At 38.9% G+C, this 13,623-nt stretch overlaps 1 protein-coding gene across 1 annotated transcript in view; it reads right to left on the bottom strand.

Annotated features, from left to right (window-relative positions):
* Nucleotides 1–13,623, bottom strand: part of SMC6 (structural maintenance of chromosomes 6) — a 76,038-nt gene that overhangs the window by 49,275 nt on the left and 13,140 nt on the right. The window contains exons 4-8 of the mRNA XM_036872878.1: nt 13,499–13,604; nt 7,967–8,103; nt 7,257–7,318; nt 4,057–4,137; nt 2,693–2,794 (exon numbers count right to left, since the gene is read on the bottom strand). Of these exons, the coding sequence (XP_036728773.1) occupies nt 2,693–2,794; nt 4,057–4,137; nt 7,257–7,318; nt 7,967–8,103; nt 13,499–13,604 (488 nt within the window). The remainder of the gene's footprint in view (nt 1–2,692; nt 2,795–4,056; nt 4,138–7,256; nt 7,319–7,966; nt 8,104–13,498; nt 13,605–13,623) is intronic.

The following is a 13,623-nucleotide window of genomic DNA, read 5'->3' as shown; positions in this document are numbered from 1 at the left end:
CTTATATACAAACCTAAAGCAGTCTTTTCCTCCTGCTGAAATGGAAGAGGTGGCTTCATTATACTTAAGTGCAGTTCCTATCTCTTACTTAGATCCTACTCACCCCCCTTCTGCCTTCTCAAGAGGTCTAAAGTAGTTGATTTTTCATCCCATCTTTTTCATCTTTTTTCCACTTAATCCTCCTCACTGACTCCTTTCCATGACCACATTTAAAACTTTACTTACTTATCTTTCCAATTTACAAACAAAACCACCAATATCCACCCCTGGATACCACCTCTGCCTCTAAAAGCCATCTTCCCTTTCCATCCAAGTTTCATGAAAATTATCTCTAGCTCTTCAATTCTCTCTCTGGTTTTCAGACCCACAAATCTGGCTTCTGTTTTCACCACTACCTTACCTGTCCCACAGAACATTGGTCCAAACCATTTCAAAGCTCTTCTCTACATTACCACTGCCACTACCCTAACTTACATCATCCTCATCTGTTTGGACAACGGTAATACCTTCCTTAGTGATCTCTCTGTTTGTTCTTTCCTTACAGCAGTTCACTCTCTTCTGCAGCAGAGTGATCTACTGAAAATATACATTTAATCAAGCCATCCACTTTCATGTGTTGTACTGCCCTTAAGTTTTACAAGGTCTTCCATCATCTGGCCTCTTAACTCTCATGATTGTGTTCTCCACTGTAGACAATGTAGAATTCTTTCAGCTGTTTAAAACCACCACATGCTCTCTTGCACAAGACCCCATTCACGCTTATTTCTTGGAACACACTTCCTCACTCTCGCCATCCTTTGCCTGGTATTATTCACCCTTTAGTTCTTACCTTAGACATTACTTACTTAACAGCTATACCTCTCCCACTGCCCCTGCCTTGCCCCTAACCCCTGTTGCCAGTATCCTATTAAGTGCTTTTGCACAAACTAATCTTTCACTCCTTTAGTAGTGCTCCCCATAGTCAATTATCCACCATCTGCTTTCTGCTGAATAGTTCGGTGTATGACCCCAAGAACCCTGGTACGTATGTGCCATTATACGGTCATGGCCAAAGCACAATGCTAGCCGGCACGCGGTAGGGACTTAGTGTTGGATGGCTGAATGACCTCCAGTTTCTAATCTTCACGGTCTATTTCTTTTTTTTTGACTTTTTCATTTGTATCTCCCACTGTATCCTTTTTTGTTGGCTTGGGGTTGTTTGTTTGTTTGTTTGTTTGTTTAATTTGTATTGAAGTATTGTTGATTTACAATGTTGTGTTAGGTCACATTCTACTTCTTAAAGATTAAACTATTCAAATCCAGAGCTTATTTTGAGACTATAGCGCATTTAATTAATTAGGAAACAATTTCCTATCAAGTGCATATTATGCATAAGCAACTCTGATACATGATGTGGGGACGTGCTTCTTAAACTTCACCAACAAAGTATCTTCAGTAGCTTATGACAAAGTGTACCGTGAAGAAAGTGGGTATTTAAACACCAAGCTGTCTGAAGCAAACAAGTTTCTTCAAAGTCCTGATTTATTGTTTTTAAAATAATAGATGTTAATATATACTATGTACATTTGCTTGAATATACAATATTTCCTTTCCCCAATAATAACACTGACACTCCAATAACTTTGATACTCCGATAACACTGATACTCCATCATCAATTCTGTGGTTTATAGTACATCCTTGCACACTATCACACACCTCAGGTTTGAAGAAATAATGTGGGGAATAAAAATAAATATACTCATCTTTGCTTTTTCAGTTTTCACTTAATGAACCATATAGCTATAAACCCAATTTTAAATATGTATGTCTCAAAAACTTGAAGTAAAAAGGTCAGTGTAACAGCTAATAAAGTTGACTTGGGTCAATCATTAATACAATTCTATCTCAAAAGAACATGCTAAAAAGTTGCTGAAAGCAACTGACTGTATAAAACTGACTAAGTGACAAAAGAAAAAGATACAGAATCATACAAAAATTGGTGGCACTTAATGTACTGGATGAACAGCTGAAACATAAGCCTTATAACTCTGAGGTCTCTGATTATCAAACAAAGGTTTGCTCTTCAAGAATCAGAAGAAGAAAGTACAAGAACAAACTATAGCAGATGTAAAAACAACTCTAAGTAAAAAAGTCACATTGGCTTGAGTGATTTCAAATTCAAGCACATTCACATGGCTGCCAAGCTGGTGAATACTAATGTGACAGCTGCTACCAAGCTATCAGTGCTTAAAGAATGTTAACATTTTACCAATGTAATGAAAGAGTTATCTATCGTATATAATTATAAATGCATATTATGTTTAATACCAACTTGAGGCTTGTGCTTATTTTCCCATCAAAAGAAATATAGTTTTTAAACTACTTCCAAGTGGGAATTAGTGATATCTTATTGTGGAACCAAGGGATAAGTATGTTAGATACTGCCCTGTCCTCTATTTTATAGCCTCATAGAAGAATTAAGATATAGACATACCCATTATTATAAAACAAAAAAGTAAAGGCTAATAAATACCCTGAATGTAAAAAACCACACTTGTTATAGCTGATAGAGTACTATAAAAATGTTACCAGTTTTATATAGATATACATATATAGATATATAGGTATATAATTTTACAATACCATTTACCCGATAAGTACTACAGGAATTTGACTGATCTCTAAAATAACTGCATTAAGTGTTTACAAACCTCTTCTCCTTGATTTATCTGCTCCTTTGTTCTTTCTTTTGTTTCCATGATGTATGAATAATCTTCCTTCATTTGTTCCAGTTGGGTTGCTTTCATAAAGAACTATATCAACAACAAGAAAAACACAATTAGGAGTTTGTAAACTTCCACGGGACTATGAAAAAAAGAAGAATTTGGTCTCTAAAAACTTTTAGACCAATTATGTAAAAAGACATTAAAAACATACTTAAGCAAGTAAATACATTGGGTCTCCGTTGCTGCACGCGGGCTTTCTCTAATTGCGGACAGCGGGGGCTACTCTTCGTTGCGGTGTGCAGGTTTCTCATTATGGTGGCTCCTCTTGTTGCAGAGCATGGGCTCTAGGCACACGGACTTCAGTAATTCTGGCACACGGGCTCAGTAGTCGTGGCTCGCGGGCTCTAGAGCGCAGGCTCAGTACGTGTGGCGTGTGGGCTTAGCTGCTCCATGGCATGTGGGATCTTCCCGGACCAGGGCTCGAACCCATATCCCCTGCATTGGCAGGTGGATTCTTAACCACTGTGCCACCAGGGAAGTCCCAGTATCCTTGATCTTAATGCATCATAATATTTTAGCATAGGGAATACCAAAACCCATTCAAAAGTCACACTGTAAGCTGTAGTAGTAGTCATATATTTTGTTGGCTTTTAAAAAAGTTTTAAATAGGGGCTTCCCTGGTGGCGCAGTGGTTAAGAATCCGCCTGCCAATGCAGGGGACACGGGTTCGAGCCCTGGTCTGGGAAGATCCCACATGCCACGGAGCAACTAAGCCCGTGCACCACAAGTACTGAGCCTGTGCTCTAGAGCCTGCGCACCACAACTACTGAGCCCGTGTGCCAGAACTACTGAAGCCCACGCGCCTAGAGCCCGTGCTCTGCAACAAGAGAAGCCACCGCAATGAGAAGCCCGCGCACCACAACGAAGAGTAGCCCCGCACTCGCCGCAACTAGAGAAAGCCGGCGTGCAGCAACAAAGACCCAACGCAGCCAAAAATAAATAAATAAATAAATAAATAAATTAAAAAAAAAGTTTAAAATAATCTAACATTTAAAAGTTATTATGTATGTTTGGGCAATTCATTCCCTTGTACTTCCATTAAGATAAATTTTAGAATTCATTCTCTTTCAGAATTAAAAGCAAAGAAGTTAAAGCAAGGATTTACCAAGAAAATTATACTTCCGTCTTACTTAACAAGTTCCTAAATTAGTCCTACAACATTACTCTAAATAGTGACTTAAAAAAATCCTCGATATTTACTATGTGACCAAGATTAATGTTCAGTATAGATGTTAATCTATAAATGTATTCTTTCTGGTTAGGTTTATGTTTACTTTAGTGCATCTTACTTTGTATTTGTCTCCCTCATTTTTAGACTGCAAGAACTGCTTGCTCATCTCTTGCGTTAAGACAGAAACTGGATTATCTACCTGAAACAAACAAACAAACAAACAAACGATTATCTTTAAATATTTCATTTTAATTCCTTAAAGAGAAATGAACTAAAATATCCATTACAAGTGATCTAAGAGAGAGAAACTATTTCAAAATTTCATTATATTAAAATAAATATCAATACTACAGCCAAAATTAAATATTCTGCCATTACATGAGGGCGCAAGCACAAGAACTTTCAAAAGAAGTGTGTTTTTTTAGAAAGTTTTCATTCCTTTCACTGGTTTTATAGAGTACCACTCCTATGCTACTGGTCAACCATCAGACCACAGAGCTGGAAGAGCTCTAGCATGAGAGTCAGCTGACTTGGGTTCTTATTTGGCTCTGTCTGAACCTCCTATGTAGCCGCAGGCAAGTTAGTTATTTCCTCCAACTAAATACAAAAAGTCCAACTCAGTTACTTCTAATCAGAACTATAATGACAAGTATTGTTTATTTTTTGTACAGCAGTTCTTCAGATTTCTTATCCTGTCATTTTTTCATAAGGATATTGTAAAACAAATGGAAATACTGGGATCATTTCTATCTTTTGAAGGAGAAGTCATTTTAAATAAGCCATTACTTGAATTAAACGACCTCTGGCTAACAAATTAAAGTACAGTTAAAATAACAATATAATAACAGTTCAAAGTGGAGTTGAAAAAAAAATTTTTTTTAATTCAACTTGTTTCAAAAAGATTCAAGTTCATTTTTCATTTATATCTTTGGTGTTAATAACAAAGTAATTTATATGTTAGAAAATAATCTTGTTTATAAGGTATAGAACATGAAGGACCACTCTAAAGGAAAAAAATGCTTAACTCCTTCATTTTACCATCTGTAAAATACTGACTGTACTTTATTTAGTATACCCCTGGTGAAAACCTTTCTGTTAAGCAAGATTTTGGGTCTTATCTTCTAAGACGATAAAAAACATTTATGCAGTTATAAAGAAACCTCTACATATCACCTTTTTCTCATTATATAGGTAGACCAGACCCTGATTGCCACGTATTTTTTTTAACAAGGTCTGTATGGCATCTTAATTTCACACAGTATCTGACTTCTTAAAACTAAGACCTAGTGCACTCGCTTTAATGACAGACATTTTATCACCAGCTTTGGATTAACAGCTTCACCAAAGTTCATGTTCTTTTTTCTACATCCTCTGAAATGGGGTTCCTAGTTTCTATACTACACCAGAGATTATTTAAAAATCTGGCAGCTTTACCCATCAAGACCCTGGAGTAAGCAAAAGGCAAGCACACACAGGTAAACTTCAGAGAAAAAGTAAGAAGAGGCACAGGGGACAAATATAATCAGGTACTTAAAGACATTAAACACTCTCCTTCCTCCTGGTAGTTCTAGGCCAGCGCTGTCCAATGGAAATATAATGCAAACCACACATATAATTAAGTTTTCTAGTAGCTACATTAAAAAGATAAAAAGAGACAGGTGAAATTAATCTTAGTATTATATTTTTAATCTAATATATCTAAAATATTATCATTTTAACATGTAATCAGTATGAAAACTGAGTCATTCCTTTGCATTAAGTCTTCAACCTCCAGTGTGTACTTCATACTAGAGCACATCTCCATTTGGACTACCCACATTTTGAGGGCTCAATATCCATCACACGTGGTTAGTGGTTACTCAGCAAGTGTAGCTCTAGACCTTCCGTATTTTGATCAATGAACTTGAACCTTTAGTTAAATGAATTGTACAAGAAGAGGACTAATGAAGTTATGATAACAATCTTCAAATATTTCAATAGAAAAGAAACATATTTTATATTCCCCAAGGAAGTGGGAGCTTAGAGAAACTGACTTTATTCAACTTTTCCCATTAACAACAACTTTCTAATAAATACAGCCACCTACAGAAGGAATCAGCAGCCTCAGGAAGAGGTCATTTCCCCACTACTACCCACTCAAGTACCCGCTGAAGGAACATCTGGTGGAGACTGCACACAGGGTAAGCATGCAGTGTGATACTACACTGGATGCCCTTCGAGACTTTCCCAACACCTGTGAATCCACACACTCTAACTTTTGGTTTTCCTGATTTTGCTTAGCAAGTTGACCTGTGTTCTAGTCTCAAATTTATTTGCTGTATCTGCTTTTCTCCAGATTTTACTAATTATTTTTCTGAACCTGTGCCGCCCAATATGCAAGCTATTAGCCACATGCAGCATTTGACACTTAAGTAAAATACAATAAAACATCTGATTTCTCAGTCACACATTTCAGTTGCTCAAGTAGCTAGTGGCCACCCCATCGGACACCATAATACAGAATATTTGTACCATTACAGAAAGTTTTTCTGGACAACTTGTTCTAAACCAGACTGGGAAAGAGACCCATACTCATAATTATTCTTTTTCCTTGGTGACTACTCTTGGTGTTCTTAATCCTGGAATAAGGCAGCGTGATACAATGGATAGAGCATTAGAATGGAACAGGGACGTCTGGATCCCAAGGCAGGCTCCACCAGTACCCACGCCTAGACAACTGTAAGTGCAAGTTTACTTTTGCTGGCTCCCAGTTTCTCACCTACAAAATAAAGGGTCCAGAGTAGATGACCTCCAAAGACAATTCCAGTGCTAATGTTATAGGACTATAATATGAGCCCCATTTCCAATTATTCAGTCAAAGTATCTTAGCAGAATGGACTCAAGTCTTGTCTCCTATAGGTATGATGAAATAACTCCAAAATACATAAAGAAACGCTTTCTTTATATGGCTAGAATAAACTTCCTTTCTACAAAAATTTAGCAACTGAGTTTAGGAAGCTATGATGCTATTCTGACTTGGACAGCAGAAAGCAAAGAAACTTTATAACATAAATTTTATTAACATAACTTTTGGTACATACTAGTATAGACAAGATATTCTTGTGTGTTCTGTCAAATTAAAGATGTTATATTATATACTGAAGGTTCCTGTTGAATTAGGAAGCTTTAAGGAACTTCACTAACAATAGTTAAATACATTTGTCCTGTGGTCAATTTACTTATATGAGACCATTTAAATTCTTTCCACACCACAAATGAAACCACACAAAAAAGTAACCAGTTGTGTTTATTAATCGGAAACACAAATTTAGCAATTACCTGTATGTTAAAATGATCAAGAATTCCAATCAGTTCTTCTTTCCTAGTGGAAACCACGGTGCCTAGTTATGAGAAACACAAAATGACCAGACTGTTTCTAGGGCAATAATACGCTTTTTAAAATGAGCAATTATTTATAAACATAAATGTTAACTAGTTTTCCTGATGTCATCAAGAAAGGTACCACTGCACATACACACATCTGAATGAACTGGGGTGACACACTTGTTATGACACAAGTACGCAGGAGGCAGAAGCACACAAATGCAGCGGCAGGTGCTTCTCTTCTTCCTATAGCTAAACATTTCCTTTTCCTTCTCATCTGTCTCTTTAGTAACTCTCCACACCCACCTCCTCTTCCTTTATGTCTTTTTCTACCTTTGGCTAACTTTCTCTTTCCACATGTGATAGCAACTATGGGGGTGAAAGGAAGTCTGCAAGTGAGATCAAAATGACTTATCACAGCCTGTTTCAAACAGACCCAAATTCTGCTAATCATGCTTTTGCTGTAGAATGCCCTGTGGTAAAGCAACTATGTACGGATATATACGCGTGTGTACACATACATGCAACCAACCAATCCTCTTGCAAGAAAGCAGTTTCAAGAGATGAGAAGTGTCCTCTCAATGATACCAGCACAATCACTTAACTCTTTTTAACTGGATGTTTACTAATACTTTATATGAAATAAAGAGAAATTCACAGCAAACCTGTTTCACTTTTCAGTTTATAAGATCGACTTCCATCCATGCTGATGTGCTGTTGCACAATTATAGAGTCACCGTACACACTGGCTCTATAGGCATCATCTCCTCTGTTCCTTAATGTTATTGAGATATCTGCCGAGCTAAAGCAGTAAGGTTAAGCTAAGTCACATGAAGGTACAGGGCAATTACAACACTAGGTTACCATAATTTTAAAAACCTCCAAGAAATTTGGCTGATTCGCTTGAAAAGCAGCTTTTATACCAGCAGTTGATGGCTGACAGGCTACTACAGAAACATGTTAAAGATACCAAGCAACAAAGTTGAGAAGAAGAGAAACTTTATAAGAAATAATTGACTATTTTATCCATAAGAGAAATACATTTGCACAAAACCCATTTAAGTTTTGGTTGTTTCACACCACGTAGATAAGTTACACATTTTCCCATCTGCTATGTATAATCAATATTACACTGCCTGACTATGCTAAATTATATAATAAAGCATCATCCTGACAGCAGGCCTCTAAGAAAGATGAAGTAAGAATTAAAGTGAAGTTATATATTTGCTAAGAAAATTAGAATAAAGGGAAACAACTTGAATTCTTCTATTACTTGGCAATAAAAAAAAAGCTCAAGTATTTGATATCAAGGGATGTAAACTAAATCTCAAAGCTTCTTAAAATTTTATTGGTATTACAAAATAATCATTTTTAAAGTTTTAAAGACGTCTGAAGCATTTACAGCCATGTATATTTTAACATATTATGGGGGGGGGGAGAATCCATCTTTATTTTTCTACTCTAACTTCTGTTCAAATAAGACTTTGTAGAAAAATTTTTTTAAAAATTAATGAAGGGCATTAATAAATACCTACTTATAATTTCCATAAACATAAAAGCAGATAATACTTTCTCTGGTTAATATAAATATCTGCCAAAAATGCTAAAGTCCTTTAGTGCAAAATTGCTTTAATTGGTAATTAAATGACATATTTCACAGAATAAACTTGTTTTCATCAATTCGGAGTAATCATACCCCAAAACTGTTCCTATTTGCAGGAAATGTAGGTAAAAATACTCAGGATGAATCTCACTGTCAACTTACACTTGGTGGACACCCTGAAGGGTGCTCAGCTCTTGCCCCCTGCTTCTGTGCACGTGCCCCCCGCTTCTGTGCACGTGCCCCCCGCTTCTGTGCACGTGCCCCCCGCTCCTGTGCACGTGCCCCCCGCTTCTGTGCACGTGCCCCCCCCCCCCCCGCTTCTGTGCACGTGCCCCCCCTTCTGTGCACGTGCCCCCCGCCTCTGTGCACGTGCCCCCCCCCTTCTGTGCACGTGCCCGCACAGAAAGACGGCTTAGCAGCCATTATCAGCCCCCATCCCTCCCTCCACAGATTGGGCCACATTTAGAAAGTGAATGCTAACTGCGCCATAGTCCCTTCTTTAAAAACTCAAATTAAGAAAAACTAGTAAAATCCAAGTAAGGTCTGTAGTTGAGTGAATAATATTGTACCGGTGTTAACCGCGTAGCTTTGATAAAAGTACCTCAGTTATTTAAGATGTCAACATTAAGGGACACTGGGTAAAGGCTGTAAGGAAACTGTACTATCTTTGCAATACTTACGTAAATCTAAAATTATTTCAAAGCCACAAGTTTTTAAAACAAACTCAAATTAAGACACATCAAGTGGAAAGGTGGTGATTCCTTGGAGATACAAAGTTCTGAGGCCTCTGGGACTAGAGAAACCAATTTGGGGCATTATATTCTGATGAACAAGTATAAAGTCTGCAGAGATGACAGAGAGAAGCAGGAGCACAGAACAGATAAACTCTTGGGAAACCACCTGGACAGACTGGCAGAGACACATAATCACAGATACTGGCTGTGAATCAGAGACACAGAGAACTCGAGAGCACTTCCTTCCATGCGCAGCCCCACACACCAAGACAGTAAGACATAAACGCCTGCCCACGAAGACACAGAGTACCAAAGACCTGAAGAACAAGGAAGAGCACACATGCTCCAGAGACAGTGAGAGGGAAACACATTCACACACCTGCATGCCTGTCACAGGAGAAGGAGGGAGGAGGGCACAGCACAGAAGTGCAGCCACTGAGGAGCGGCAGGAAGGTCATACGGCGGAAGAGCTGCAGCACACACCCGGCTAAGGAAGGAAGGGAGACAGAGGCCTGGAGACAAAGACACAAAGAAAGGCAGAGACACAGAAAAGAAAGACCTAGAGACCGAAGATCTTTGGTTCTGAGTCTCTCAGTTCTGGTCATTCATGAGATCCAATTACGCTGCCTCACTGAAGTTTCCAAGACATATTATATCCCTGCATCTTTATGATAAATCTCCTCTTCTAAAGCTACCCTGACTGGTTTGGGGGCGTTGTGTATTTTTAATCAGAAATACCTAATTAAGACAGATATGCTCCTGAAAAGTTGTAATCAATGAGATTTTTGAAAGCTCTCTGGGTTGATTCTAATGAACAGCCAAGGTTGAAAACTATTAACTAAAGTATACGATAGGGGAAGGGTAGCTGGCCTACAACATGGAGCAAACAATATTTATTGCATTAACTAGTATGATTACCTAGTATTAAGTGAATGTACCTCATGAAAACATTTTAAAAATAAAGTGACATCTCCCTTGATTAGCAAACATCTACCTTGTTATTTTCCTTCCTAGCTACTCCTTGCATTTGAAAGCTATCTTTAGTATTGTGAGAGCTTTGGAGGCACGGGTATCCTACTGCCATATGAACTTAGTAAATATAAGAAAGGCAAGTTATTTAAAAAATTAAAGCTTACGGAAAAAACCCTCACAACAACTGCTCAAAAAACCTGTACAAGGAGACAAGGGTAACTGAGCTGGGACTAACTGCTGTCTCCCCACCTACTAAGGCGACTGCTGCTGAGTTACGGTCAACAGCCCTAGAGCCCAGTGTGTAAATAAAGAGACCCTTGAGTGAGAAGAGAGACTGCCACGGCGAGTTCCTTCAGAACGACAACACACACAAGCAGCGCCACCATAAGGATGTGGCTTCTTGCTTAGCTCCAGGAGAACCTATCTGCACAGAGATGACGGGTAGCATCATGCACTGATGGGCACGAGGAACAAGGAACAAGGAAAAAGTCATGTAAAGATAGGATGCATCTGTTCCTTCTCTGGGTGGCCAGCTCATCTGCAGTAAGTCCTGTAACCTTGACTAGTAAGTCAGGAATGTACAGCAGGAGCATGAGTTTTTGTCCCCCCGTAATCCACTCCCAATGCCACAGCTGAGGTCAAAAACAGGCCTGAAAGATCCCAATGCCACCAGGGCTAGGATTAGGAAGGCCGAGGGAGGGAACAGTAAACTGAACCTGCTGAAGAACCTGAACAGCTAGAGGTCTGAGACCTTGGTCACTGGAGAATTCCATCACCTGTACCACTCACTGCAAAGCCTCAGTGGATAATCAGAGGCCGCAGCGCCAAGAGCCTCCAGGCACAGTCGTCTGGCTTCTCCTAACCATATTCGGCAAGCGTCTCTAATTGAGGAGTTGAAACCCTCTAGAAAGGTAGCCCCGAGCCCAGGCGTCACAAATGCAGAGTGTAATGTTTCAGATGTGCGGGAGGGACAGAGTCCTGAGGACCACCTCAAACCTCTGCCAGACTGAAAGACATTCCTCAGGAAAAACGGGATAGCCTCATAGATTTTGGGTGCAGAATAGAACCGAAAAGCTCGATGAGCTGATTCTGTAAAAAAGTGATGACAGAATCAGAGACTATAAAAGAAGAGAAATTTTATAGATACCAAATGTTCTAAATGAGGAAGGGGAGGACAGAGGAATAGTAATGGGTTTGGAAAAGCTCGTTTTAGCTACTTTTTTAGACGAGGTCAGTAAAAAGGAGACTGAGCTCAGGTTAAAGCTTTTAACTGTTATTAACTGTTTAAAATATTTTAATGTTCCTATCTACAGGCAGCTGTGTCCTTCAAAGTTGGTGATTTGTGTAAGCTAGCCTTTATCTTTCTTTCTTTTTTTAATGGTATTCCAAGGACACATCTCAGAAAGAAGTTTCTGCTTTGATCCAGCTACTTCCCATATGGAAAAAAACATTTAAAATCTTTACTTGAGACATAAAACATTTAATGGTGCAGAAAAAACAAATTTCTTCCTGAGGCTTCTATTTGAAAGATCAATGTGTTGTCTAGCTAGGCAGACTAGGTAACTATTTGGACAACTAAGAAATGTAGAGTTCAGTATAATGAATTGAAGCAGAGTTGAGACCATTACCTTAAAAGTGTTAAAATAACTAATTTTTGACTTCAGCCATAATTTTGTTTGGAGACTGTGGGAGAGAAGACCTTGCTGGGCTGGCACCCAAGTAAGATAAGGAGAGACAGAAAATAAGCTGGAGAATTGTTACTGAACAGTTCTTTTTCAAGGCCATACAGCACGGAAAATGATTTTTTCTGTATCTTTTCTTCCCTTCTCCTGAGTCAACTTGGAACCCTGGCTTAGGGTTAAGATTCCCAAGGTTTCTGAGAGATACATAAGAAACCCGCAATCCTGACTCACATCCCGTTCCCGTTCTATTTTTTAGAAATAAAATGGAAAATGGGGGAAGTTAAGTGGATACAACACTGAGCAGTAGGAAAGTCTGTTACATGAAGGAAAAAAAAAAAAAGATATCACTGTTAATTATCAAAGTTCCAGAAGTTCTGGGCACCGGGCGTGTGAAAGAGGAAAGAGCGGCCTGACTCTGGGAGCTGATATGATGGAGTCTGGGACATCTAGCTGTCAGGAGAAACGAGGATCCCTCAGAGTTTTCTGAGGCAGAATTAAAAAGAATAAGGAGATCAGCCTGAAGAGAGTTTCCTAACAGCCAAAAGGCCACGAGTCTATGATGATGCAAACTGAGCAATTAATATATAGTTAGGTGATGGCAAACTATAACAGAAAGAAATACAAATGTAAAGCCACAGAGGGTTGTTATATGACCATTCACCAAGGGTCAAGATGGACCCCAAAGAGACTTGGTCCTCAAGTCAAGCTCACTGGTGAACCCCCTGCGTAAAGGATATAAAATGAGAGACAGATGGAATACTTTTTTGAAATTCTTAGAGCTGAAATTCTGTTTAGGGACACCTTGGCTGGTCACTAACTCTGCCTTAGCCTACATCATACCGACGTGGACTTGCTGAAGCTGGGTTTGGGTCAAGAGCCAGCAAAATCCAATATTTATAAATATTCCTTTAAACAGAAGTACACAGATTTATCACTGCTCGTTCTTCCAGAAAGGTAACAGAAACGAGTGTTAGTGGGCAGGCACATGGCACTAACTGACACAAGCATTCTGTCGGGAGAGGTGAACAGGCAACAGTGGGCTATGCTGGCAACAGGGGGCAAGAGAAAGGAATGAAAAGATATGATATCGCTGCTCCAGTTCCGGGAAGCCAATTCATTTCCTACCATGTCTACATGAATTGGGATTCTAAAGAAGCTGCTTCTTATCAAAGAACTGAAAAATACACGTAGAAAACAAACACTTACTTCTGTCCATCTTTCACAAAACCTTTCAAAGAAGATCCTCGGTTTGTAGCAATTGCTTTTCCACCAAGACCAACTATGAGAGCTGTGAGTACCGCACTCTTCCCACCTAAAGAAACAGGTGTTGA

Source organism: Balaenoptera musculus, chromosome 13 (genome assembly GCF_009873245.2).
Source record: "Balaenoptera musculus isolate JJ_BM4_2016_0621 chromosome 13, mBalMus1.pri.v3, whole genome shotgun sequence".
In the NCBI taxonomy this organism is placed as follows: Eukaryota; Metazoa; Chordata; class Mammalia; order Artiodactyla; family Balaenopteridae; genus Balaenoptera; species Balaenoptera musculus.
Note: the sequence above shows the minus strand (reverse complement) of the source record. Positions and strands in the feature narration are given on the sequence as shown.